At 42.4% G+C, this 24,004-nt stretch overlaps 1 protein-coding gene across 5 annotated transcripts in view; it reads right to left on the bottom strand.

The window, feature by feature from the left end:
• Positions 1–1,073: 1,073 nt before the first annotated feature.
• grin2bb (glutamate receptor, ionotropic, N-methyl D-aspartate 2B, genome duplicate b) overlaps positions 1,074–24,004 on the bottom strand; it is a 139,069-nt gene continuing 116,138 nt past the window's right edge. For 4 of the 5 annotated variants that reach the window (XM_084931133.1, XM_084931132.1, XM_084931135.1 and 1 more), the window contains exons 12-16: positions 23,752–23,981; positions 22,606–22,766; positions 21,120–21,307; positions 11,787–12,025; positions 1,074–8,283 (exon numbers count right to left, since the gene is read on the bottom strand). In XM_084931133.1, the coding sequence (XP_084787259.1) occupies positions 5,914–8,283; positions 11,787–12,025; positions 21,120–21,307; positions 22,606–22,766; positions 23,752–23,981 (3,188 nt within the window). In that variant the 3' untranslated portion in view covers positions 1,074–5,913. The remainder of the gene's footprint in view (positions 8,284–11,786; positions 12,026–21,119; positions 21,308–22,605; positions 22,767–23,751; positions 23,982–24,004) is intronic. The other variant, XM_084931136.1, reaches the window with a different exon arrangement.

Here is a 24,004-nt window from a genome sequence, read left to right as displayed (position 1 = left end):
TTTCTACAGCAACCAGCTTCTCCCTACTCCTCTTCTACAACTTCACTTATCATCCTCATCTCATACTGCAGGGTGGCGTGTCCATTCTCTCCCTTTTTTCTCACTTTCAACTTGCAGCTGCACGCTAATTCCTTCCTTTTTTTAAATCTTCCACCAGTGATCCCCCCACCCCATACTGTATATCAAACCACCACACCTCTCTTCCCCCCCTCCTCTCCCTGCACGCCCCCTTCCCCCTTCGCTGCTACGTGTGGGCGTTCAGCTCAGGCTGTACTTTCCATTTTTGGTACTGTATTGTCAATGCATTGTTGCATCCAATCCAGTTAAGATGCCGTGGGAATACTGTATAAATCTCCCTCCCCGTCTCTCTTTCTACACCCCTCCCCATCTCAGCAAAAAGAGCCAGTTGCTAGGTAACAGTTAATTGTCAAGAAGTAGTTACATGTGTTGCAATGCATCCTGGGGTTGTTGGGTTGATGGAGGGATCGAAGAAGTAAGCAAAAAAAAAAAAAGGCTGATGTTTTTCTTTTTTTTTTCAGAAGCTGATTAACTTATGAAAAGGTTATTTCTACCTATGCCTCACCTTGTTCTGTTCAACCATCCAGGACTGCAGCTGTTAAAAAAAACCTTCCCTCCAAATCTGTAGGCAAGGCATCAGTACATTTTCAAACCGGCTGGTTTCTTTAAATAACTCCTGTTGCTGGACAAGAGTAAAGAGAGAGTCTGAAGAGTAAGGGGAGGGGGGGAGAGAGAGGTTTTTGGGGGCTTTGATCTCTGCTGCTCGGTTCAGTTTGCATCACTTCTCCTTTCCCTCAATATATCTCCCATTATTTTTTGTTCTCCTTATCTCGTCTGCCTCTCTCATGCCTCTTTGTGGTTTTTCTCTTCCCACTGAAAAACAGAGAATGACAAGCAAAAGATGCAATGAAAGAGCAAAAAAGCTGGCATTCTGCAGCAGCCATAATGTCACAGGACCGCACATGGACACAGCAATGTGATCCCTTCGTGTGACATCACGGTCGACCTACAGACATGCACATGAACTGCAGGAGAAAAAGAAAAGACCAACCAGCTGAAATTTCTTATTTTTTATTAATACTTAACACTTTTATTCCAAAGAGACAGAAGAATAATATTTCTCAGCACTTATTTTCACATTGACTGTGTTTAATCTCATTTTTCAATATTACTAAATATTCAATCAAATTTGAAATACTCTCTGCACACAAGTAATTTCTCTCCATACAAAAAAAATGCAAGGATGAACTAGATTTTTTTGACATATGTACATTTTTCACAATCTGTACAGCTTGGGAATAGATTTGTTCGATCTCCTCTGTGACCAAACACAACATAACAGAAGATTTAGCTAAAGAGGGACAAACAAAGAGACCACACCTCTGTAAAAATGCAATAGATAATCTATTGTGCTTTCTGGGTAGCAATTATTGGCGGTGCTTTACGATCTCCCCTCGCGAGGAAAAAAAACCCAGCCTTCTTAACTGGTCAAAAAACAACAAAAAAACCCCCAAAACGCAACACTCGTTAAATGTGTGCACTATCTGTGTGATAATAAATGACTGCACGTATCCTGGCCTGAAGTCATTACAAAAAGCAGTTCTGCATTGGGGATCTCAGAATGAAAGATTTATCCCAAATAGATGTACTCTCTGCTGTTGTTTTGTACAGGTTTTTATCAAAAGTCCATGAGCGTGAGGTAAAGTATTTACATACAGCTTTATAGTACATGTACAACAAACAGCTATATCTCTCACACACACTCTGTCTCCCATATGAGCACACACAGAGGTAATCAAGCGTATGTTTTCAGGCACATACAATAACAGAAATAATGAGCTATATTCAAAAGGGAAAAAAATCGTTGAAATGAGAGGAAAAAAAGTTTTTTTAAGTGACAGCAAGTGTGTAAAGCAAGAACTGAGCCACAAACTATCAAGAAAGTTATATAAGGTTAACAGTAAAAAAAAGAAAAAGAAAAGTGTCTTCTATCTTTACCATAGTGAAAAGTTTTACTCAGATTCGGCATTTGAGTGAAACTGAAAAATTTTGACTTTTAGATCGCTCTTCTCGTACAAACACACACACACACACACACACACACACACACACACACACACACACACACACACACACACACACACACACCTATAGTACTACATGGATCATCAGTACCAGTGAAAGTGATAAAATTCCAAATATCATTCAAAAACACACATTTTTTGGGCTAAAATTGAAAGTTAAAAAACAGAAATAAAGAAAAGTGTATACATGCAAGTGCTTACAAACACTGGACACCCCCGCCCTTCATCATCACCCTTGTATCATACATACTGACTTGTCCACCAAGGGAAGGAAAGTCTTCTAAAAAATTTACCAGGATGTTCTACAAACTAAGTATTAGATCCATTCAGACAGGATTGTGCTTTGTAGATATCAAAATTTGGTTTGGCAACATGACTTCAAGTCAAACTGGACCAGTGACTTTAAGTAGAATATACTTTTCATGAATAATAATACAATTTAAAGGACAGAGAGAGCAGGAAACTTAGGAAATACACAACTTAGTTTTCACCTTCATATTCAGTCAGAGCAGAGATCATCTGAGTGTCTGATGTGGATTTGGAAGCTGCCTGTTTTTTTTTTTTTTAGCAACATAAAAATAAGTCAATCGATAATAAAGGTGTTGTTTTTCACACAGCGTCCCACCTTATTTTAGTGCGCCTACATCTCTTTACTCTGTTTTCCCCCCTTACAAAAGTCTGCAGTTGACACAATCCACACAGGACCTTGAACTTGAGGGCAAATTCTCTTCTTCATCAAAAATCTCAGCATGTGAAACAGATTAGGGCCGGGTGGAGGGAGAAATCAGGGCTACAGTACATACTGAGATTTCTTTTTTATGTTTTATTTGAGGGATTTGTTAATGATGAGTGTAGAAAGGATGACCGAGAGCACAGAGGGGTACATTTATTATATATCCAGGTCCACTGCAGGATAATAACCAGGAGGAAAAAGCTGACATGTTGCTAATGTAGATTAGAAGGTTGATATTTTGAAGCTACAGTCAGTTAGCTTGGGTTAGAATAAACTGGAGACCAACCAGCAAGCCCAGGGCTGAAAAATGAAGCTGAATTTGATTTGTAGTTCCTTTAATGGCGTTTCGAGGTAAACAATTCCCTATAGACTTCCATATTAAGTTGGCTGACTTTACATAAAAAATAAATTTGTTAAAAAAAATAACAGTTTTTGGTCTTTATAGCTTATTTTTTCTTTTATAAATTGGAAGAGGTTCTTTTGTATAACTCATCCATTTAAATTTAATAAAATCTTATAGTTAGCCAACACATAATTTGCTGTTTGGAATGACAGGGGAGGGGCTAGTCTAAGCTAGGCTACTAGCTGTGTGCTAGGGTTAACTTCAGCTAATTCAGTAAACTGGACATTTTGACAGTTTTTGTGGCTTTTGAAGCAATTTTAATAATATTAGTAAAGAAAGCACATGCTGTAACAAACTGTCCAAAACATGTAGTATTTTATTTCTATGTTACTGAGCTCTTATAGGTGAGGAGCAGTATGCCTACAATGAATTATATGTCCAGTGAATAGATTCACCATGCTAACAGTCACTTCTGCTTCCAGAAAGAAATAAAAACAGACGATGAGTTCAATAATACTAGGATTAAGGCTTCAAAACAGGAGTATAAAACAGTAGTCACTGTCTTGCTAATAAACCAGAACGTCAATGATGTAGTAGGCTTATGAGCCCTACAAATGTGACCCTGACCTTGAGCACTATCTGGATGATTGATTAGGGGATCACTGTGTGCACATTTCACTGAAATCTAACTAATACTCTCGGAGGAGTAGCGATTCTTTTGAATTGTGGATGGATGCTTTACCGTGGCAGAAGCTTATTGGACCTTTGGCTGGATGTGCTAAAAATGGAAGTTTCTGGCATGGCAACAGCTTACAAGCTCTCTGAAAAAGTATTTATGTCAATTTGAGATAATTAAACTAATAGGATACAACATGTTATTAGTGAGCCTTAGAGGCACTGATATGTGGATTTTATTATTCCAAGATAGAGCCAGGTTAGCTACTTCCCCTTGTTATCTTCAATCTTTATGCTCAGCTAAGCTGACTGCAAACTTTTTTTTAAATGTACAGATCCTCTGAAAAGTGTCTTTTAAACTGCGGTGGCACTGTTCTGAGTTATGAGATAATTATGTGGGACTGTGTATTAAAAAAAATTCACGAGCCCGCTGTGGTCGTTGACACCTGCACAATACAGCGATAAACCCCTCTTGCCATTCCTCAATTGTGACTATCTAATGTGGCAGGCAAGGCTTGTAACAGTAATCATAAAAAAATTAACTGCTCATACCAGAAACAGAGGCCTCTCTCTGAAAGTCCATTATGTTCCTGTCCTGAACAGAAAAACTGTCACGGCCAATTGAGCCAGACCCAATGAAACGCCACGGAAGCAACAAGAGGACATTAAATACGATTTATACATAATTAATGGATAGTTGACTTCTGGGTCATCTGTTATGAGGAGGGGAGGAGTGATGAAGCTTGTGGAGGTAAATGATTTCAAGGAAAATTACTTGTGGTTAGATTAACTGTGGCGTTAATACAAGAAGACGATTCTGCATTTAAACTGTGCAATCCTGCCGCTGCTTTCTTTTATTGGTCGGGGATCAAAGTGCAAATTTAAGCTTCCTCTGTGTCTAGCTTTGTGTTATACAGTCAGCTAAACACCTCGAACTCTGCTCTCGTATCGGAAATGGTGACTTGGATGTTCAGTTTTCAAACCAATTGATTAATTACTCGCAGGTGAATCTGTCTTTCCAACAGAAGATAGATGGAGAATCAGTATTAGTCCTTTAAGGCACATCCAGCTCAAAATGTGAGACCCATTTGGAACTGCCAGGCAGAAAGAAATGACAGCAAAACGGCAAATCAGTATGATGATGTCGTTTCTGCAGCTGAGAAAAAAAAGACCTTTGCAAATTTTCCAAGTACATACGATGTACTCAGCAAATCATGCCTTTCACGTACACTTCACGGCAATCAAAAGTGAGAAAAGTAAAAGAAAACAAAACAAAAAAACATGAAGAATTGATAGCAAAGAAGAGTCCAAATTACAGGAACCCCCCCCTCACCCCCCCCCCCCCCACGAAAAAAAAGATCTGTGCCAACATCGGGTCTATCAGACTCCTGTAAATTGGTAAGCTAAGAAAGAATCAACATCATACAAATATGTAACATGAACTATTCAAATAAATAAACTTTAAAAACAATCCAAACCGATCATCATTAAACACTGGAATAATATTCAATAATATTATTAACATTATCAATACAGTTATTGTTAGTGTACCCTGTTACTTCAGCAGAAGTGTTGATTTCTCATTCATGATTGTATTTCTGTTGCTAAACAAAACGTTTGTTTTGGTGTTGAGGAGCTGCAGGAGGGAGGGAAAGACAAAGAGCATGTGACGAGAGCAGAGGCTGGAAATTTGATTTCACCCCCCCTTCCCTACTACTTCCCTCCCATTCCTCCCTCCCTCCCTTTAGATCTTTCACTGAGCATCGGAGCAGCACCAGAATCCTCTCTTCTCATTAAAAACTTGTCTCCCGCCGGACTTCACCACAGCTTAGCCGGCAGTGGCCTGTGCGCATTGTCCAAATTCTTTCCATTTAGTGGAGTGAGAACAGCACACGCGCGCGCGCGCACACACACACATACACACAATTGTGCCTTGTCATTTTCTTCACGCAGAGAGGTCATCAGCCTGTGCTGTTTCTGCTTTTTCCTCTTCCCCTCATTTTCTTCGCCCACTTCAACTCCTCCCTCTCGCCTCTCTCTTTCTTCCACTGTCTTCACTCTCAAACGTCTGACTCAATGCTGGAGAGCTTTTCATAAACGTGTCCATTGCTGGCACCGTTGAATGGTCTCTGTCCCTGCCCCAAACCTAACGTGTCCCTGCCCCCAGGCAGTAGCTTGTTGCCCCCGTGGTGGTTCCCCATGGGCCCTCCCACCCCACCCAGACACAGCTCTTGGGGGAACCTGGGGGCCACATTGGACATCACCCCAGCTGTGGCGGACGCGGGCAAATAGGAAGTTGCTCCCATGGAGCTGCGGAAGTCCCCTCCTCCTCGGCTGTTGTTGAGAAGTTGCTGCTGCTGCTGCTGTTGCTGCGTCTGTGGCTTTTTGATGTAGTACGGTTTGGCACCGTGTAAAAGACACTGGTCGTCGCCGAAGGTTGGGATGAAGGGATTCTGGTTCACCTTATCTGGGTAGAGAGATTTAGACAAGGAGTAAGTCCCGGCCCCTCTGCTACCACCACCACCACCACCACCACCACAGCCCCCACCTCCCATCATAGCTCGATCTCTGTCCCTCAGGTCTCTTTCCCCCACCGACCGCCGATGCAACCCACCTTCGCCTCCACGGAACAAACTGCAGGAGGAGCCTCCCTTGGCCCTATCCCCGCCTATCCCTCCAAACATGGGAGACTCTCTATCACCTGAATACCTCTCAAACATGTGAGCATAAGGGCTGGGGCCCTCCATGAAGCGATCTCTGTCTTTCAAGCTCACACTCCGGGGCTGTTGAAACTGCCCCCCAACGCCCCCACCCATCCCCATGCGACCTGCCCCCTCCCTCTGCAGGTCCACAAATGTGTCGTATGAGTGCTGCCTCCGTAACACCCTCCCGCCTGGCCCTAGCTTCCTGCGTTGTGCCTGAGTTTGTGTTTGGATGGGTCCTACGCTACCCTTAACTCCAGTGAACATCATGTTGTTATCCTCACTAATGTTATAAAGGTTGCTCGGCTGAATCTTACAGGAGTCACAGCGTTTGGATGTGGCGGAGCTGGGACGACTGCTGGTCCCCCCAACTCCACTAACTGGACAAGTGCTGCCTCCTCCACTATGGTGGCACACACTGTGGCAGTTACGACACTCCCAGTCACCCCCTGCTATGCCACCCCCTCCTATCCCCGACACCCCCTTTTCCCAGCAGGTGTGGGCCTGCTGCCCTGCCGACACCGGGCCAAGCCCATCCGATTTCTTTTCTTTACCTTTGAGGAAGTCTTCCACAGGTACTAAGCTTTTACAGATACCACCACCGCTACCACCGCCCACACCACTTCCACCCTCTTGCTCCCACATGGCCTTGCCCTCCTTGGAGCGGAACTGGTCCGCATAGAAATCCCTCAGGTTCTCTTTATCCCTGCGGAATAAGTAAGGTGAAGCATTACCCCCTCCTCCTCCCCTCTTCCGCTCCAGGGGAGGTGAGACCGTGCGGTGTGCCTGGGGCCCGTGGGGGAAGTGGTGGTGGACGGTGTGGTGGTGGGGTCTCCTCCTGAAGCCGCTCAGCTCTATCTCGTCCTGCTCCCGTCTGCACTTGGCAGAGGCTGGCCTCTTTTTCAGGCTGTCCCTGTACTGCTTACGCCGCTTGGCGTTTCCTTCCAGGTTGCCGTAGGTGACGGTGTGCGTGGAGATATCCGACACATCAGAGCGAATGTTCCCATCGTCACCCCCTGAGCCTCCCCCACCCCCACAGTACCTGTCATGCCCCCCGATGAGCCCCGTGCTGGATGCACCTCCTTTGAAAGAAAACCTGCCGTACACATTGCTGCCCTTGAACCCACCCTGGCTGGAATCCGCAGGGGTGTGGCCAGCGATCAGGTCAAATTTACTGGTATTCCTGTGAGTCATGGAGGGGCGGGGCTGGGTGGTGAAGATAGGCGCTACCCCTCCCCCCAAACTGTCGCAATCGAACATGCCCCCCTCCAACGAGCTAGCGCTGCCTAAGCTACGCGGCCTATTTGGCGGGGGGCCGGACATACCCAGAGCCGGGTGGTGGTGCCGGTAATGGTCCTGGTACAAGTTGCTGTCCTTCAGGGGCAAGTTGCCAAAAGTCCTCTCCACCTCGCTGATGTAGTCACTGAACATGTTGTCCTCTGGCATGTAGGGTGGCGCAGACTTGCAGTCTACAGGGTGACCCACCAGGCTGCGCCGGTGCTCCTGGATATCGTATATAGCCGACTCACGGCCGCTGTGGCTATATTCCAGGGCGGCGTGTGGAGAGCCGTTAACGCCCGGAACGGCAGTCATGTCCTTGGCAGTGCGGAGCAACCGCAGGATGTTCGAGTGAGTGTTGTTCATGTTCTTCTTTATGGTGGATGAGGGGGAGTCTATGGTGGACTTGTTTTCCTCGATTTGGACTCCATGGATGCAGCTGTAGATACCCTGCAGAGTGATAATGAGAAGAAAAGGGAAGGTAGAGAGAGATAAAGAGAGGGTGAGACCATGGAAGGGAGAAAGAGTGAGTGTGATAAGGTATGACTCCCAAGAGAGATCACAATAACAGCAAAATGTGTGGCAGGAGTAAGGAGTCAAGAACCAGAGGAGGGTTTAATGTTAAGAGAGACGGAGGCAGATACCAGACACAGAGACAGACAGAGAGAGGGAGAGAGGGAGGCAAACAGAAACAGGCAGAGGCAGAGAGGTTAATGCATTGCCATGTTCTCTATGACCACCCTCTTGTTTACACACTATTAAACAGTAATAGGGTCTGAGTTCATAAATGAATTTTCTCTGGGGAACAACGAGGACCCTCACAGCTGCTGCTCAGCCCTCAACCTCAGACACAGAGAACTGAGTGAGAAGAGACAGAGCAGATCAGAGCCTTAATTGATATCACAAGGGGAGCAAGTGAGTCAATAGGTTTGATCAATGTCATTTACATTTAGCAGACACTCGCCTTGCTGTCTTTCTACTTACTTGTTTCTCTTTATAAACAAACAAACAAAAAAATAGGGATCAATCACTTTTGTCTCACAGGTAAAAGATATAACCACTGACTAAATTTTACTCATAAGGTCACCATCCATCAGTGTGTGTGTGTGTGTTTGCTATGGTTGGCTAGTAGAAGCAGCATTTTCATGTGAGCGGAAGATTTTGCGAGTCAAACAAGCATATTTAAATGGGGGCTGGGGGAATCTCTGGTTTAGGCAACAGCCAACTCTGAAAGGTCGAGGACGCACTACCCACCAGCCAGTGTGCAGGCCAGTATTCCTCAAAGGCGTCAACTTGTCAGAAACAGTTTCCGTCTGCCTCTTAGTCACTTTCATGAATGCGATTCGTCAACCACCCCCACCCCCTCTTTTCCTTTATGCCTCCATTCTGTCTTTGGGTCTGCCTTATCTCCGTTTCTTTGGTGAGCAGCAGCCGCTCCGATGGGATTGTCTGTCTTTATCTGTCTGCATCTATCGCTACTACAGCTGCAGTGAAAGGTAATGAAACACAGGTTCTCAGCACACCGCTGTGTCTGTTCTCTGCTACCCTTTGTCCTGTTACCAGTTTTATTCTTTTATCATGACTGTTGCTAACTTATCTTTTGATCTGTCTCTGAATTTTCTTAGCCCCTTGCTGTCCCATCACTTGTCACCTTCTTGCTTTATGTGACCTGCCCTGCCATTTGGAAATATTTCTCCTTTCTCGCAGCGCAGCTACAATCTTCAAACAGGCATGGAAATGTATGACAGACATCTGCTTGACTAAACCGCTCTTGAGTTGTAGGAGGCAATTCAAAATTTGTCTGCAACTAGAATTTATTTAATTCAACAAGTGACAAGCTCTTCTCACGCTTTGTAAAAAAAAAAGAAAAAGAAATCTAACACAGATGGAGGTTGCTACCATTTCAAAAACACAGAAGACAGTGTGCTTCAGTAGCGCTTATGGCCTGCACTCTCTTTTATTGTCCTTCTGGTCATTCTGAGTAGGTGTAAACCAGATTACCTTACAATTAGAAACACCTTCATCCTTAAGACCAAACATATAAACAGCAGTGTCCCTTTTTCCTGGGCAATAATAACTAAGGCAATTTGCATACAACAGCAACCTGCTTCTTAAAAGGTAACATTATGCAAATGCTTGACACCTCAAATGACTATTTATATGGACCCAATTTACACGGGGAGGAGGTGACAAGGTAAAAAAAAAAAAAGGTTTCAGCTTCTCTCAGGTTTCATTTTTAGCATGCTAACTCCCTCTGCTTACAAACAAGCACGGCACAATGAAGGACTTCCAGGAGAGAGGCTCTGAAAATGTGTCCAAATCTTAATGATTTCTGTGTCTCGCTTCTTGACGATGGCTCGCTTTTCACCTCAGCTCCAAGTGCAGCTATTTCTAACAGACAGAAGCACATTTGCTTTTCAGATATGGATAACAAACAGTTTGTGTCAAGCCTCTGAAATGCCTACTTTTTGTGTTCATTTGTTATTTCCAAAGAACCAATCAATTCCATTCAATTCAGTTTTATTAATGTAGCACCAAATTACAACAATAATTGCCTCAAGGTGCTTTATATTGTAAGGTAGAGACCCTACAATAATACAGAGAAAACAGAGAAAACCCCAACAATCATATGACTCCCTGTGCTCATGCCCCTATGAGCAAGCACTTAGGTGACAGCAGGAAGGAAAAACTCCCTTTTAACAGGAAGAAACCTAGAGCAGAACGAGGCTGTCATCGACGAGGGCCGGTCATCTGCCATGATCGGTTGGAGGTGAAGGGAGGAGGATGTAACAAAACTGATAAAAATACAGGATAAGCCATTTGTGTTAGAGTTGATGGGCGTTATCGGGTGTTTAGCTGATGACAAAGTGTCTCAGTACTTCTTTACGGTCATATTTGCACTACTTTTTTTTTTTTTTTGAACGTTTTCCTGGGTTTTGTTTCTCTTTTTTGTACTTATACCTGGCCTGCTGAGAAGCACCTGCAGGATCGAACATCAGGGCCATGAAGCGTCCTTTCTTCTTTTTTCTGTTTTTGCACTGACATGTGAACAGCAGAGCTTCAACATCAACATATCGACTTGTCATCATAGAAAAGACAAAAATGCACCCAAGTTCACTCAGATTTCTTGTCTTACTGTACTGATCATGTGATTTAGCACAGCATTTGCTCAGTGCTCTTTAGGACGAGCTGCTGTTGTCACTCCTGGATGCTGTAACGTTGCATAACTTCTCATATGTGTAGTCTAAGTGCTATCTTTTGAAGCTGTTTTTCACCATTTCATGTGAACATGCAGTTCTGGTAACCACTACAATTAAAGTTATGGCTTTCTCCCTGTTAAGTGTGACAGGGACCTCGAATTAAATGCCAAATAAGTTCCCCAGAGGTGTTACCAAGATGGCTGGCAGAGGGTAAGATCAGTTTCTGGAAGGACGTATGTTATTTATTTAAGATGCAGCTGTTGTAAACCCATGTATCAGTGCTTTCAGAGGTCAGTTATGTTACTGCCCTGCAATGATCTCTAAAGTAATCCACCAATAAAGTAAAATATGTATTCTTCTTGTTGCATTAATTCTACTAAATAAAATATGAAATAGATGTTAACTAACAAAAGTGACACTGAAATGCACATAATTGGATAAAGGATAAACACCTTCTTTGTCTATGACTGGCAGTATTAAACTGAGTTTGAATAGATAATAATGGGCTCTAGCAGCTATCTGGAGTATTTTTTTTATATCGCTAGAATTTGTTTTTGTTGTTAACAACAGCCTGAGCTAAAAAAAAAAAAAAAAAAAAAAAAGAAGCCGCAGGTAGCTCAGGTGAGTCATCGCATCTCCCTGACTGACTCCATCCACCTCAACCACAGCCAGTGGTTTTAAAAAAGCCACTCCTGTGATCTTTCTGTCAGAAGGACAGAGGTCAGACCTAAAATACAACACGAGCACACTCACTCTGCTAATGGAAAAGGTGAATCCGGGCTTTCCAGAGCACACGCCCATGAAGCAGAAGCGCAGCTGCCAGTAGAACAAATGTTCACAGATGAAGGTGATGAATGACAGAACCATGGCAGCCCCGAGCATGTAGAAGACCCCTGCCATGTTGTCCACGTCCAGCTGACTGCTCATCACCTCGTTCTTCTCATTGTGGCAGATGCCCGTCAGCCAGAGGGCCTCCAACTCCTCCATCTCACCTGGAGACACATACACACCGGTCAAAAGCGCTGGTCAAGTGTGACATGCAGATGGGTTTGTAGGTGTCTAAATGTATAAATATGTGTACAAAACAAGACGGCACTTGTTTGGTTTTTTTTAGATGGGCCATTGTTGCCAAAAACAGCTCAGGTCTCATGTACATGCAACAAATGTCACGTTCTATTATTCTGACTGAATGCCCCCCAGAAAAGCCTCCTCATTAAGGACTGCTTATGCAAGGCTAACCCCTTTGTTGTGTTGGTGGGGGGGACCAAAAATACAACTGCCTGCTGGGACTCAGCAGTCCTAGGAGAGGAAGTGTGCATGGTCATGTGAGAAGGGTTTCCGTCTAAAAACTGTGTCGCCGCCAGTTCCGCATCCCTGGGGAGATTACTAAAGGGGGAGGACACGTCCAGAGAGATTTGTTTGATCTGTGTATGAGCTTATGGTGTGTATAACGTATTTTCCCGCTGCTTACATAAAACTATTGCGTGTGTGAATGTTTGCACACATAGGTGTGGTCGTGTTCACTGTGTTTGTATCCCGAGGGGTCAAATTCTGCTTTTCTACCAGATTTGATGGGTGTCACAGAAGTACACACAAGTCCTTCAACACTAGTGTCCTGATGATTAAATACAGCGAGGTAATGGCCCTGTTTTATAGAACAATAGAGTCTGCATCAGGAGGTTGGAGCGGTGGAGGGAGAAGTGGTTGACACAATATCAGATTTTCCCCACACAATTACGATTGCTGTGCATTTATTGCAGTGTTTGTCAATTTACAGTGAACAATACCAACAAATTAACACCAACAAAGAACAATAAGAACTTTTTGACTCCACTATTCTTCCTAATGAGGCAAATAGTAAAGTTTTGTGTTTTGCACTTTAGAAAACATATCAAATGTTTAAACAAAGAAAATGTAAGAACAAAATAAGGTCATTTTGAATTTGATGGCATCAACATCACAAGTTGAGTCCATTATTATCTGCATAATAATGTTGCTCTTAAACCTGTATATGCCTTTCAGCATCAATGGTGCCTTTCCAATACATTAGACTCTAACGAACATGTTCCCATCCCAACACATAACATCCCAACACTATGTGACAAATTGTCAGTATGTTATGCGTTCGGAGGCATGAGAACTGTTTGGAATCACTTTGGAAAACACGATCTGATAGGGTTAAGGTTTTGGTTAAGGATTAAGGTTATAGTTAGGCCTGGAATGGAGGGCTGGAGCCTCTGCTCCGGAAACGGAGATGTGTTACCGCCACAAGCGGTAATCTGTTAGATTCAATTGAGAATCCGGATCGTCTCAAAAGGATGTGGAAGGGTACCTTTCGCGTTACTATGCAATGCCTCGGGCCGTTACAAATCGTCGGTATGTTACACGTTGGGAATGAGAATGCTCTAACACCAGATTCAGGCTTTTGAACTGAGCTCTGATTACAAGCCAGATGGAGCCTCTTCTCTTTGGTCTGGAGAATGCAGGATCCATGTTTTACGAAAAGAATTTTAAATTCAAAATTCACATTTTCCACTTTGTCTTATTACATTTTCAAAGAGCTTAGGTCAAAAGAAGACGGCGGTGTTTCTGGAACATTTTCATATATGACTACGTTTTTGCAAGATAGACCTTTAACATACATTTTTAGATGACGCAGTCATCTCACAGACACTGATTTCTGGAAGTGTTTCTGAGTCCGTGCAGTGATTTCTATGACAGAATCATGCAGTGCTGCCCGAGGGCCCAAAGATCACAAACAGTATTGATTTATGGACTTGTCCCTTGCGCACAGAGATTTCTCCAGATTCTCTGGATGTTTTGCTGATACTATGTAATATACATGATTAGAACTTCAGTTTTGCAATTTTACATTGTGGAACAATATTCTATAATTAGGAAGAAGTTGCACAGCTTGCAGACACAGTTTTGTTTGCAGATTGGGGGATCTCTGTCCATCTTTGCCTCTGAGAAACTCTGCCTGTCAAACATGCTCTCTTTATAGTTCAGTTCAATTCAGTTTTATTAATATGGCACCAAATCACAACAATACAGCTTTATGCTGGAAGGTAAAGACCCTACAATAATACAGCGAAAACCCTAACAATCACATGTAGCCCATGTGTAATCACTTGCGTGTCAGTAGAAAGGAAATATGCCTTTTAACAGGAAGAAACCTCCAGAAGAATGAAGTTCAGGGATGGGCGGCCATCTGCCGCTCGATGGTCCAATCATTTTACTGACTTGCTGAAAGTTCACCTAATTAGTTACAAAATGTTCCTCCAGCTGTTTCTTTTTAGTACCACTTAATTTTCCAGCCTTTTGTTGCCCAACGTTTATGAAAGGTGTTACTGCCAAATTCAAAATGAGCTAATATTTGTTTTATGAAATAAAAATGTCTCATTTTCAAAATTTCAAGTTTTCTGCATTTTACTGTGAATAAAACATGGGTTTAGAATATTTGCAAATCGATGCATTCTGTTTTTAGTTACATTTTTAAACTTTTGTGTTAATTTAATTTTTGTTTGGGTGTACTGACGAAAAACTACTTTGGTTTAGGGAAAGATTGTTGCTTAGGATAAAATATTAACCCTGCATGTTAAAAAAACAAAATATGCATGTCATCTATGTCCATATGTCGAGGTGAGAGTAAGAGACACAGTGCCAATGAAGACGGCAAAGCTGTGCATGTGTTTGAGACTCCATTGATAAAACAAAAGTATTAGACTTGCTGGGACAAACATTAGGTTGGTACATTAAGACCAAAATGAGCCTCAGTGAGGGATACAGAGCACAGTGTTGTGTGGTAGTATTAAAGTGGGGGGGCTGACAGTTTTTTCATGCTGATGAGTAACACACAGATCGTCATTGGATGGACTAAAACAAGGAATATAACCTTTCAACTTGGGGAAATGCAAACCATTGCAAGGTTATTTTTTTGGTGATTAAAGAACTACTTTTGTCAACAGAGCTGAAACAATGGAATGAGCATCACATTAGGGCAGAAAGATTTGGGAAATAAATGGCCTCAAAAAGGAAATTTAAATGATCAAAGTGGTGGGAGATTGCCTGAGAAATATTTGATAGAATAACCTACTTTTTAGACTGACTTGTGTCTACAAAGCACAAATGGGAATTCATTGATTCCCTTTAAATTTCCAAACAGATGTTTAGCTCCAGCATGACTGATTCATCTAAACAGTTTGCAACAGCTCTCCAAACTGAATACTTACTGCTTTTAAATCTGCATAGTATGCGCTTTTTTTGTAGAATGTGAACCAAATTGATGATAAATTAGATTAATGAGCAGAATTTATCATGTGAAAGAAATATCTATGATTAAAATTCTTCTCCTATTACTCTGCTTATTCTTATTTTTCATTGTTCCCACCCCACCCCTCTCCTCAACCTTTACCTGTTCCTCTTGATCCTGCATCATTCCTGGCTGTTCTGTATGCAGTTCCACTATTTCCTGTTGCAAAGCCGCTACTGACCCCTTCCTCTCTGCATACAACTTGACTCAAACAGGAAGCAACAGAAATGAGCAAACATCAATGAGTCTGATCTCTTAACCTGTATGTGTGTTGACAGCCAAACAATCTGCAAGAGGTAATGAGAGGTAATGCTTGATGTGCTGGCCTCGTGTACACGGCAAGATTTTACTTCCATTTGGATAAATTCGTGGAGACGTGTCACAACACTCAAGCATCCACACAGCTACATGTCACAATAACATCCTTTCACAAGCCAGCACTTTAATGTACGCCACTCGGGAAGTTCCCAACAGTGTGTGTCGACGTCTGGATCAATCTGACTCCGAACGATCTGATCCAAGGTGAATGTTCTCTCCGTACTGACCTCTTTATCCATCGCGCACGACACAATGGAAAGTGATAGCACCTGGAAGGCCACGTCTGTGTATGTGTGAGTGTGTGTCAGCGTGCTGTAGAGTATAGGATCTGGCAGGTAGTGAGGTGAGCAGTGTGGAGGACATGCTATCAGTCGAAGTGGAGAAGGTGTATTCTCTGAAGGCAAAGATTCACATCAGGAACAGTTGTGTCTTTTTTATGTAACTTTTCCTGAGGTACAAAATGTAACGGTAGTACCAAGACCAAGGCGGGTAGTTTCACTATTATTTTTTTAGTACAGTAGGGTACTGTACAAAAGTCTTGAGCCACCCCTCATTTTTTAAAATTTTGCTTGGAAAATGAGGAATAAGTTTACTGAAACATGCCATCACAGAAGAAAAGATAATAAGTAAAACAGAATTTGTACAGTTTTAACAAACTTAAAAGTCAATTTTTGGTATGACCACCTTTATTCTTCAACACATCGTGAACTTCTGTGAACAAGCTTTCTGGTAGTTTCTTTAAGTAGTCTTGAGTAAATGTTTTTGAAGGCTTCTTGAAAGACATTCAAAGCTCTTCTTTGGATGTTGGCTGCCTTTTGTTCTCTTCTCAGTCAAAATGATCCTAAACTGCTTCAACACTGTTGCCGTCAAGGCTCTGGGCAGACCAATCCATGACTGATAGCATCAACACTGATTGTTTTTCTATTCAGGTTCGATTTTACTGCACCGGCGGAGCGTTTGGGATCATTGTCATGCTGAAAACTGAAACTGTTGCCAATCAGATGCTTTCCATGGTAAGATTGGCTTCTTAAGGAAGAGACCATTTCTGATTAGGCTTCAGCAGAATCTTTGCTAAGTTGTCTGTTATGTATTGACACAACACTTTTATACCTTGAGTGTGGTGTCTTTTTATGCTTGAATAATTCATAGGTCACAGTTATGTGGTTAAATAAAAAGAAGAAAAAAATCCCTGAAAATAATCAGCTACAAGAACTGGACTGAAAACTAAAATGGTAAATGGCCTGCATTTGTATAGCACTTTTCTAGTCATTAAGGACCCCAAAGCGCTTTACACTACATTCAGTCATTCACCCATTCACACACACATTCACACACTGGCGATAGCAAGCTACATTGTAGCCACAGCTGCCCTGGGGCGCACTGACAGAGGCGAGGCTGCCGGACACAGGCTCCACCGGGCCCTCTGACCACCACCAGTAGGCAAACATGGGGTTAGTATCTTGCCCAAGGATATTTGGCATGCAGCCAGGAGGCAGCCTGGGATCGAACCACCGACCTTCTGATTAGTGGCTGACCTGCTCTGCCACCTGAGCTACAGCCACCCCAACTAGTGAAAAAGCAGTCGATATCCAAAGAAACACTTTGAAAGTCCTCCTGAAAGCCTCAAGACCTCTTTTAAAAAATTACCAGAAAGTCTGGAAACAAAATATAAAGAAACGCAGGATGGCTCGAGACTTTTGAACAGTATTGAATATATAACTTTAAAGGTCAGACTCTATTTTCTGTTTCACACAAATATCAGACAGACTCTTCCTCTCTATGCAAATAGATATACCATCAACTCTCCAGTTCATTAGGTCTACATCACTTATGTAGGTTAATACAACAGCCCTGTGATAAATCCTACCATCTTTGGGTGGGGTGGGGGTAGCCTGGACCCCTCGTAGAAACAAAAGAGAAAATCATGAAACTGATTTTTTTTTTTTTAGCTTGGTGTGACAACCTCTGCTACTTTTTGCTTTCATTTACAGTAAATCACTGTGTGTTTCACATGATCCTTCCTTTCATATGTAAAGCCTTCCGTGTGTGAATCTAAACACAGAGAACAACTGTTGTTCACGTTCAGCTTTGAATCAATATAAATAAAAAAAATATCAGAGTTGCCATTAGCTAAAAGCTAACTGCATTTCCCTTTCACAGCTACAGGAGTGAATATGCTAAGGACATCAAACTATTTTCCTGGGGTGCTTTAGTTCCCCCTTGAGTACCCCTTGAACTTTTCCCCTGTTAACATTTCTGACTGGACTAATTTATACAAATAACACAGTCTACATTCAGCAGTTGCACGTTTCATGGGTGGAGAAACTACCACCACTGACATGTTGGTGAAAATTGGTGATTTACAGTATGTACAGTCACATGAAAAAAAGAGCTTTCCCAGGTTTCAGTGCAGTCCTAGGAAAAACTAAGTATACCCTTACTGCTTCCTCAGGAATTCAGAGGGTAATTAGCAGCCAGATGCTACGGGCTTGAGTAAATGATTGACATCTAGTGTATACATTTCTACAAAAGCAGAAAAGTTTTCAGTTTTCCGGTCTGGCGCATTAAGGTGTATGTTAATACAACGCCACAATCTTCTGAGGACTGGACATCCCAGCACCTCCAATTCACCCTAAAGTCAGACTCAGAGAAACTGCAAAAAAACTCTGTAGATACAAATCAGACTCCACAGGCCTTAGTTAGCGTGTTATGACAGTACAATTAGAAAAAGCCCAAACCAGTATGACTTGTTTGGATAGGTTGCTTTTCTCAAAAAAATGAACATGGCAAAACAACTTAAGTTTGCAAAGTTTATCTGAACAAATCACAAGACGTCTGGAATAATGTTCTTTGGAAAGACAAGACCAAGGTGATTTTTGGCCAGAATGCACAGTCTATGTTTGGAGAAAACCACCACAACTCGAAACAGCATATCAGCGCAAACACCTCATACTAACTGTCAAGCATGGTGGTGGCAGGGTGATGATTTGAGCCACAGGACCTTGGCCCATTGCAGTCAGCCATGAACTCCCTAAAGCTTGGTTCACGCAACAGAACAATGATCCCAAGCAGACCAACAAATCTATAACAGAATAGCTGAAAAAGAAAACAACTAAGCTGTTGCAATGGCCCAGTCAAAATCCACACATCAAAGGTCGTGGTCAGACCTTAAAAGAGCTGTGCATAAAAAAATGAGTGCAAAAATCAATAAATTGAAGCAATGTGTAAAGAATACTGGGCCAAAATCCCCCCACAAAGATGTGAGAGACTGACAAAATCATACAAAAAAAATTCAAGTTATTGCTGCTAAAGGTGGTTCTACAAGCTTTGAATAATGGAGTGTACTTGGTTTTTCACTGGACTGTGATACAGATGAGCTGAATTCATTCTAGGTTCACTATAGTTTCATTTGTCACCTATCTCACTGCACGAACCTCTGCCAGCAGTTTGTAGCCAACCCTCGTCCAAAAGGAGTTGCAAAGTTTGCACCCTCACTGTGTACCCAAACCTTGTTTGCTAGCCCGATACTCTGATCATGTAGAGGGTGGCAGCTCAATACTAAGCCTCTCGTGGATCAGTGCTCTCATCATCATCACTCTTTTAGAATGACATCAAACATCCTGCTGCTTTCTTTCAGTCACCACCCAAAACACACAGAGCTGGAGCTTAAAACAAAACAGAACCAGCAAACTGAGAGCATTGCTCTGTGATGCATACAGTATCACATTTCACAGACGGTGTCAACACCATTATTTTCTAGTTCCTCTCCTTTGAGTCCTGTATTCAGGACTCTGCCTCCTTTATATTGAAATAACACCATATTGATGTAATGGTGCCACCATAATATATGATGAAGCTGCAGCACCAATTTAAAGAAAGATAAATGTGCTGGTTATAAGGACTCAGTGCTGCCTGCCCCAGAACTCCCTGCAAATATCACTTATCACCCAGTGGAGGTGGTGAAGGTTTTAAAAAATGTATGTACTTTTCATTGTAGACTGAGCTTTAAAGTTTTTATATGTCTGTATCTATTAAACTGTACATCAGTCAAAAAATGGGAAGGACTTTACTTTCAAGTGGACCTATTATTCTTTTCTGACACACACACACACATATATATGTATTTATACATATATGTGTGTGTGTGTGATAAAATATGGCCAGTTTTTTTTCTAATTTTGGATTTTTGTGAATGACAGTAGACATCCCTATTCCTATTTTTCTGTTTAAGATGGCTATACCCACCAGACGATACCTACCTGGTAACCATACCCACCTGAGATGAACACACCCACCTGCTGTCCATACCTTGTGTTCACGAGGGGCAGTCGATCATAGTAAAGGAGGCTTAAAGTGAGAAGAGGTGCTAAAACTGCTTATTTCAGACAGTGGATGATCTATGGGTGTTCAATATTACAAAGGTAAAAAGAAAACTTTGACTTAAGCAAAGTTACTATATTTTTATTTTGACTCAAAACAGAGTCAAAATCGAAATATAGAATTTTTAATGGCCGTATCAAACCCCCTTTGATACATTACTGCTGCAGACAAACATTCAAATCATGTCACTGATATATGTATAGGACCATCCTTACTGATGTGCTCCAGACCGAGCCTGAACAAATCAAATATATTTAAGGTGTTCGAGCTGAATTTGGTTTTTCCACCTAATCACTCTGCCGTTCCGTAGGCCCTGTTCCTGAAATCAATGTGGAGACATAAGACAATCACAACAATCGAACAACATCTACAGGGTTCAGCATTTCAAGACCACCTTTGTCCAGCGTTACTCCTAGCAATGTTCAGTTAAGGTCAATATTTAATTTCTTTGCCAAAGCGGGCTTTTGCAAAGACACCTCCCGAACTACCAAATAACCAAACCATCCCCCGTTGAAACTTTCATTTCTACAGCCACAACAGCTGCAGCCTTTCAGGCCTGCTGGTACCGCGCTGTTGATTAAGGCCTGCGCTGAGCCAACCTGGCTCTGGAGGCCTCATCCTGCAGCTCGACAGCCTCGCTGACTGCTGGGTTTCATCAGCAGGCTCTTGGGTTGTCACCGTAGCGAGCACCGGCCACCTTCTGAGTCACTGCTCCTTCCATGACTTCAGTTTTACTACCCCGATGAGAGCATGACTTCACTTTGTTATTTTCAACCTGAATGATTATTGTACAAATTAAGGCTGCAGCAGAGGTTTCTTAAAAGTAATGGTCTATTTAATTTGCCTGTAATATCACTATCACAACATTACTTGCCCAAGCCCTCTCTGCAGTAGGCAATAGTCACTGCAGTTATGACACTAAAAACACATCATTATCTTTAAAAAACTAAATTTACATAACAATTATCTAATCTTTTAAGACTGTAATGACTTGCATAACTTGTATAATTGTTATATGTGATACGAGACACTAGAATATTTATAAATTTCCTGTATTGCATCATTTCAGTCCTTACCATCTCCAAATAGCATCAGAATAGCCAGATCCACGGCCCGTTTCCACCCTGAGTCTTTCTGGATGGCGATGCCGTATCCGGTGGAGGCAAACACTTTGCCGCTCCCGATGGTGACCAGCTTACACCCCTCATCTCTGCCAGCCATGTAGTTTAGCACTGCAGCGTCATAGATGAAGGCATCCAATTTGCTGTGAAGGATGACAGAAGAAAAATGAGCTGGAAGTCAAAGCTGTGAAGCCACCTTCACCACAAATAGTGACAATGTTCAAATCACTCTCTCATTCGCTGATTCATTATGTCAAATGGAGATTTTAAGACACTGAATCACAATCATCTGTGTCATTGAATGATCTGAAAGGTTTCCTGTAAAGTACGGTGTGATTAGGCAGTAAAGAAAAAAGGCAAGTAAGTCATTTTTAATGATATGTTTGTCTCTGCACATTTTTGCATGTTGACCTGACCTGGTATCCACTGCACTGACTGCAAACTCCAAGCTATGCTTGTTTATGATTAATTGGTATTAATTCTCTTTTTTCAGGTAACAGTTAATAAGAAATTGCAAAACACTGAGAAATTTACAAGGAAATTGAGTTTCTCTCATATAAAGTGCTACAAGGCAAGACTGTGTGATCTTTTTAAGGCAGTACTAGCACAGAGGCAATTCAGTTAAAATACAAATAAAATATAAATTAGTACAGTAAACCAGGTAGGAGAAATTTAGGCCATTAACTCTTCTGTAATGAGGAAAGGAATCTATTTTAGGTTGCTCTCTTGTCATGGAAATTGTTTAGGTGTCATCATGTGATAGATAACACCTAAACACCGGTCATAGAGTTCAAATATAAACCTCGCTGTGTAAATGACCAATTCCATTCAGATGTGAAGAAGTAAAATATATCACTTTTGTTTCCAGTGTTGAGAACGAATCTTCAAGCTCAGTAACTAAACTGACCCTGAGACCAAAGTGTTTCAGGGTCTGGGGTGGTGAACTGCCATGTTTCCTGTAAAACCTCTGCATTGTGTTCTATCCATATTAACCCTGGGTTAACAGATACAATGACATGACGGTCTTCAGATTGGTGACAAATCTCCACCAAGGGCCCCTCAGGGCTCCAGGACCTCTGTGCCCTTCATCACAGGTTCGTCCCTGTTCTGTTTTCTTCAGCCGTGGTGGGTGAAAGCGTTTGAAGACAGGGAGAGAGAAAGAGTGAAGAGGAAGTAAAGATGTTACCTAGCTTTCAGAGCAAACGCATGCTACGCTGCTATTCTGGGTGCCAGTGGCAGGCAGATACGCTGCCCACCCACATTACCCAGAATGCTCTCTTTTCCTCTGTCTCCCTCTCCTTTTTCCTTCATCATCTTTTCTGTGTATTGCATCAGTACAGGACCTCACGGCTCCATAACACAGTCTCTCTTCTCCCTCCTGAAATCTTTTCAACTCCCTCCTAGCGTCCCACATCAGGCCCGCTATCTCTCTGCTCCTCACCCAGTCTTCAGACTGTACAGGGCTTCGTCTACATTCTTCTGGTGGAAGCTCGTCATGTAGGCATGCATGTCCCGGTAGTTGTTGCGGATGTTGCGTTCTGTGCTCCCATTGGGCACCGTGCCGAACCGGAACGGCGGCGAGAATTCATTAGGCTTCTGGAACTGCGGTGGGGGGTTTCGGGAAAAGAAAACACACAGAGAAAAGAGCAGTGAGCTGCATCAAACAGCCTTTTAATCCACTGTTAAGCAGGACTTTAGCAAGCTTAAAATCAACTAACTGTTTAGAGATGTGAAGAATCCTTGGACATGTTTAGACAAATATGTATGACACATCAGATCAAGTTCAGAATAAAGATCTGCAATTTATGTTAGAAGCATAAAAATGCTGAAAAGATCAAAGCAGCAGTTTTAGTTTCTTAGTTTTATTTCTTATTTAATTACTTGATGAAATCATTAATTTTTTAATTTTTCTAGATTAAATGGCAAATTCAAAATGCACATCAGTCTCATCCATCCATCCATACAGGGTTGTGTCCCCTTATGAGAAGCAACCTGTGCAATCGTTTTGCAATCAAGTGTGGAAAGATGTTGAGAGTGTAACACCCTCGACCTCTGGACAGAGGAAAAATAAAAATTTAAATGCAACCGCCAGGCAAGCATTTTTTTTTTTGTTGTTGTAAGGAGGTTCTATCTATTTTTACTCTGTGACTGAGCTATTACATTAAACTACCAGTTACAATAAGCTAACGGCCCCATTCTGAAAACCACATGTTGCACCTGCATCAAAACTAGCTACAGTAGCAAGTTAGCAGAGAGATCAAATGAGTTCAAAGCACTGAATCGAAACACTCATCCATAATATTTTGGGGTTTTTTTGTCTCATCTTCCTCCCCTCACCCCCTACCGGTCACAGCAGATGGCTGTTCCTCCCTGAGCCTGGTTTTGTCGAAGGTTTCTTGCAGTTAAAAGTGAGTTTTTCCTTCCCACTGTGTGCTTGCTCAAAGCGGGCTAAATTGAAAAAGTAAATTAATAAAAAATAATAAAACAGACACTAGTTGCACTCCAAATTAAGTAGCCCACTCTCACATGTGTTCACACCCATGTGCTCCTTCACCCCACAAACTATCACATTGCCTTAAATTCACACCTTTTTGTCTGACAGGCCTGACACCTGGTCAACGTACTCCTCCTGGATCATGAAGGCAGCCAGGTTGGCAGTGTAGGATGCCAGGAAGATGACAGCAAAGAAGGCCCACACTGACACCATGATCTTACTGGTGGTGCCTTTGGGATTCTGCACAGGGACAGAGTTGTTGAAAACCAGACCCCAAAGCAGCCAGATGGCCTTACCGATGGTGAAGGAGGGGCCGCCGGGCTCTGGGAGACAGAATGACAGGAGA

This window comes from Perissodus microlepis, chromosome 6 (assembly GCF_051167445.1).
Source record: "Perissodus microlepis isolate ML-2025 ecotype Zambia chromosome 6, ASM5116744v1, whole genome shotgun sequence".
Classification (NCBI taxonomy): Eukaryota; Metazoa; Chordata; class Actinopteri; order Cichliformes; family Cichlidae; genus Perissodus; species Perissodus microlepis.
The sequence above is the reverse complement of the archived record's forward strand: the minus strand, read 5'-3'. Positions and strand labels throughout refer to the sequence as shown.